The sequence below is a fragment of the Cyprinodon variegatus genome, unplaced genomic scaffold (assembly GCF_000732505.1).
Source record: "Cyprinodon variegatus isolate N-32 unplaced genomic scaffold, C_variegatus-1.0 Scaffold963, whole genome shotgun sequence".
Lineage (NCBI taxonomy): Eukaryota > Metazoa > Chordata > Actinopteri > Cyprinodontiformes > Cyprinodontidae > Cyprinodon > Cyprinodon variegatus.
Genome location: NW_015151416.1, coordinates 300,533 through 304,680, shown reverse-complemented (window position 1 = coordinate 304,680; position 4,148 = coordinate 300,533). Strand labels below are relative to the sequence as shown.

The 4,148-nt window shown below is 38.2% G+C and overlaps 1 protein-coding gene across 1 annotated transcript; it reads right to left on the bottom strand.

Annotated features, from left to right (window-relative positions):
* Window positions 1-247: 247 nt before the first annotated feature.
* On the bottom strand, window positions 248-2,981 carry LOC107100357 (heat shock 70 kDa protein 12A-like). The gene is made up of 4 exons (XM_015398813.1): window positions 2,698-2,981; window positions 2,141-2,365; window positions 1,893-2,064; window positions 248-1,754 (listed from the first exon to the last, which is right to left on the bottom strand). The coding sequence occupies exons 1-4, from the start codon at window positions 2,977-2,979 to the stop codon at window positions 664-666; spliced, it is 1,770 nt and encodes a 589-aa protein (XP_015254299.1). The 5' UTR covers window positions 2,980-2,981; the 3' UTR covers window positions 248-663.
* Window positions 2,982-4,148: the final 1,167 nt, after the last annotated feature.

The following is a 4,148-nucleotide window of genomic DNA, read 5'->3' as shown; positions in this document are numbered from 1 at the left end:
GGTGATATGTTCACATGAAGCTTCATGAACTCTGGTGATTCTATAAGCAATTTGGCCAAACGTTTGAATGCCTCATGAGGCTTCATCTCGTCATCACTAAAAAGAGGCAACAGAAGCAAAAGTCCACAAACTAAAACCAATAAAACCAACATCTAGGAGGCATCAGGGAAAACACACATGAAGGTTAAAGAAATGACGACAAGGAACCAGCAAACAGGAACTGAACAGGAGGTGTATATATGGGATACAGAAACAGAGACCTGGCTAATCAGCAGATTGGGAGCAGGTGTGGACAGAGGAGTCTAGAAGGGAGCTAGGAGAAGGAGACTGACACAAGAGAGCAGCAGAGGGCAAACAAGAAATACCAAAGAACTCACATACATTCAAAAATAACTATAATAGCACAAAATGGAAATAAAACCAATGAAACCTCAAAGGGAAAACTTAAACAGAACCAAAACCATGACAGGCTGGTTCTCGGAGTTTCTTCATTTACAGGTAGCAGAGAATATTAAACACAGACTTTCACAAACATAAAAATGGGAAAGCAGAATTTAGTTTCTCAGATTTTTTTTATGATTATAAAACATATCAAAATGATGAAGTCCTTAAAATAAGATAAATATTTTCGCCTCTTATTGCACTGATTCTTCTACATCAATCTCATTCTGGTAGCGTTTTTTCATCTGAACAAAAATACCAACAAGTGTCCAAACCCCTCAGATCATCTTTTCCAATAAAGTCAAACTGGATCGACCCCTTAGAGCCAGTATTCATGTCTGTGGCTGTGGCCGTTATCTCTGTGGAGCCAAACCGGATTTCTAATTTCACCTGCCGCTCTCTGCCTCCATTAATATCAGGCATTTCAACATCAAATGAACCAATATCATAGACTCCCAAGTCATCAACAAACTTAGCAAAGAGCCTTTCTGTGCGAAAAAATCTCATTGACATCCATGTCTGGTACTTGTTTACTGGAGAAAGAATGTGTTTTCTAGTCTCATTCCAGGACACATCTTCACCTGCCTTCACCAATGTCATGAACATATCACTGCACCACTCCTCCTTGCCAATCATTAATTTCTTTTCGGGTTTATGAACGAGCTCAAGAAAGGGCTCACACACGGCCACCCCATAGGTGAATGCACTTTTTCGAGATGCAACCCAGGCTGGATTTCTTCCAAACTCAATGGCTCCTCTCAGGATTGCCTCTTGAGCTCTAAAAGGACACAGAATACTACAGATATCCTTAAACTGATCTGTAATGTACTGAAGCAGAATCTGGCTGTTAGCAAAACCCCCAACCAACAGAATGTAGTCAATTTTGCTTTCTTTTTTAAGGATTTCCTTGAGATTCCCGGCGATGCCCTCTAGACTTTCCTGAAAGAAAGTTCTCATTTTCTCTTTAGAAATTTTGATTGATCCCTCAACCCAGAATGCACCTTCTACTGACTCAAAGCTCTTCTCTATGTCTTTCTTTTTCAGAATCAGACTTCCCAGATTAAACGGACAAATGAACTGAACATCGTCATCAACCTGTTTAAGACGAGTAAAATCATACATCAACTTCTGAACCTCATTGGGATAATTTTCTTCATATTCCTCCCAGATTCCATCACAGAATATTTCTTTAAGGAACTCTTTGAATTTTTTGTCCACAGTTTGTCCTCCCAGGTTGTTTCCAGAGGCCTTGTGCAGCTCCTTCAGAGCTCCCTCTTCCACAACTTCATGAACAGTGATGTCAATGGTTCCACCTGAAACAGACAGAAAAAAAAAGACTTTAAATTCTCACCTTGTACTTAGGGGAATACAGTTACCAAGTATGTGTTGTAGAATTTAATTTATTGAATTTTTGTGCAGCATATTATAAATATTGGAATTATGCAAAGTACCTCCACAGTCAATGACAATGTACCGAGTTCCCAGACACTCATCCAGTGGAGTACAGTTGTGCTTCTCTGTGATGAAACCGTCTGATGGAAGCTTCTTACACCAGATTGAAGCAGCTTCTGGTTCCAGTGCAATTACCAGTCTTTCTTCATTTCCGTCTTCCACAATGCCAGCCTGGACCGGAAATGAAAATACTCAAATATCTGCATGTTTTTGAGCAGAAATAATGTCCTAAAAAAACTGGTCCAACCTGAACTGCAGCTTCTCTCATGAACTGTTTTGCTGACTCTTCCCAGATGGCAGGAACAGTGAGGACCCAGGTGAAGTCAGAGGCCAAGAACACCATACCTGCTGTATTTAATGTGATGGTTTTCAGGGCATCTTCCTTCAGAAATCTCAGAGCCTCTTTAAAAACCTTCAGGGCCATCATTTCCTTCCCATTGGCTGATTTGATTTTCAGATCTCTTTTAATTTCCTGGTATAAACGTGCAGAGTTAGGAGATGCAGGAAAATATGAACAAAAATTGAAAAAAGGTCTGGAGAAAAACAGGTGATGGTTGACATTTCTCTATGAAAGATTGTTCCTCATATTAAAGTAAATCATATTTTTATACACATCCTCAGTTTAAATAAAATCTAGATCTAGGCTCAAACTGCTATAACAAAATAGCAATTAAAAGTGTTTAAGAACTGTAATTATGTCTACATAAAATGGCAATAATACACCTGTTGAAAACAATATATGAAATATGTGACAGTTAATAAACTAATACAGCGTGTCATTTGTGGGTGAACAATTTGACTTACTGTGCCATAGAGAGCCATCTTAAAATTTTCAAAAAAATGGTATTTCTTTGCTTCCTTCCCTCCCATCTTTTTGTATCTTTCAACGGCTTCATAGCCGAAGTTCATGAATTCTTCAGAGTCATCAAACAGGATGCAGGTTGGCGTCTTTGGAGTGTTGAATCCAACTTCTTTGCCCCACATCTTTAAGTGGGGATCAGTGTCTTCTGCACTGGGAGTAATATTGAAGGCATACCCACTGTATGCAGTTCCAAAGTCTATAGCTATGATGTACGAGTCTGCCATTAAACTGGTCTGGCTTGTTGAGGCAACTGAAGCAGGTGAAATGCCGGTAGGAGGAAGTCCCTGCAGCATTTAAATAGTTCATATCACTATATCTAAGCCCCACCCCCTTCCTTCTCTACATTGTTATTGAATAAACCGGAAAAGTTGAAGTTTAATAATGTGCTTTCATCTATGCTGAGTTGATAGGAAGCAGATTTTTGCCAAATAAAGCAGTCTGGAGCATTAGCTCCCAAAGGGTGAGTTGTAGCTAAGACACTGTGTTGGGAAAGCTAATAATCTGCCATTTTGATTTGATCAGGAACTGTTCCTGGGAATTGCATCCACCCACCAAGAGCACATGAAAATTGTACACGCAGCCACCAAAACACACAAAACCTACAGGTGTGAAACGATGATATGTGCATACACATGCCTTTGGTGCCACCAAAATAGAACATAAGTCCATACAAATACTTTTCAGACACCCATACATAGGCCTGCTCTCTCCACACTGGTACACACACACATCCCTGCATGGAACACAGCATATAGCAGACCACTGTTCATGTGGAAAGTGGGAAGCCTTGTGATGTGATGAGTTGTTGAGTGATGTTTGTGAAAGAATGACAGTAAACTCTTCCCCACATGTTAGATGTCATAATGTCAGATAAATAGATTATTCTATGAATAAATTCTTCATAAATATCAAATCATGGAATAATCTAATTGCCTTATGTTAATTGATCTAGGTTAATTTTTAAATGTTTTAGTGTCTTTTTTTGTTTTTTTAGGGCTATATATTTGCAAATAGTTAGGTAATCGTTTTCATTATGCTGAGTGCTATTGTATATTTATGGTCATAATGCTAATTTTCTAAAAAAGTAGAAAGTACAACTGATTATAAAATGAAAAATGTTAATTTCCTTAACTTGAACATTTAATTCTCAGGCATTTCTTTCTTTTTAATTAAAATAAAAACATATATAAATGCACTGGAAAGTTAATAAGTACTGAACTAAATATAAAATCAAATAAAGTTAAAAATCTGAGTTTTTCTCCTAAACAGGATCTCCTCTGAATAAGTTGCCTACACACACCTAAATCTGACAAATCAAATGTTTGGCTGTGACTCCATCCTGGAGAGAAATATCAGCTGTCCTGCTGCCATCAACACCTTTGTTTCTAGATGT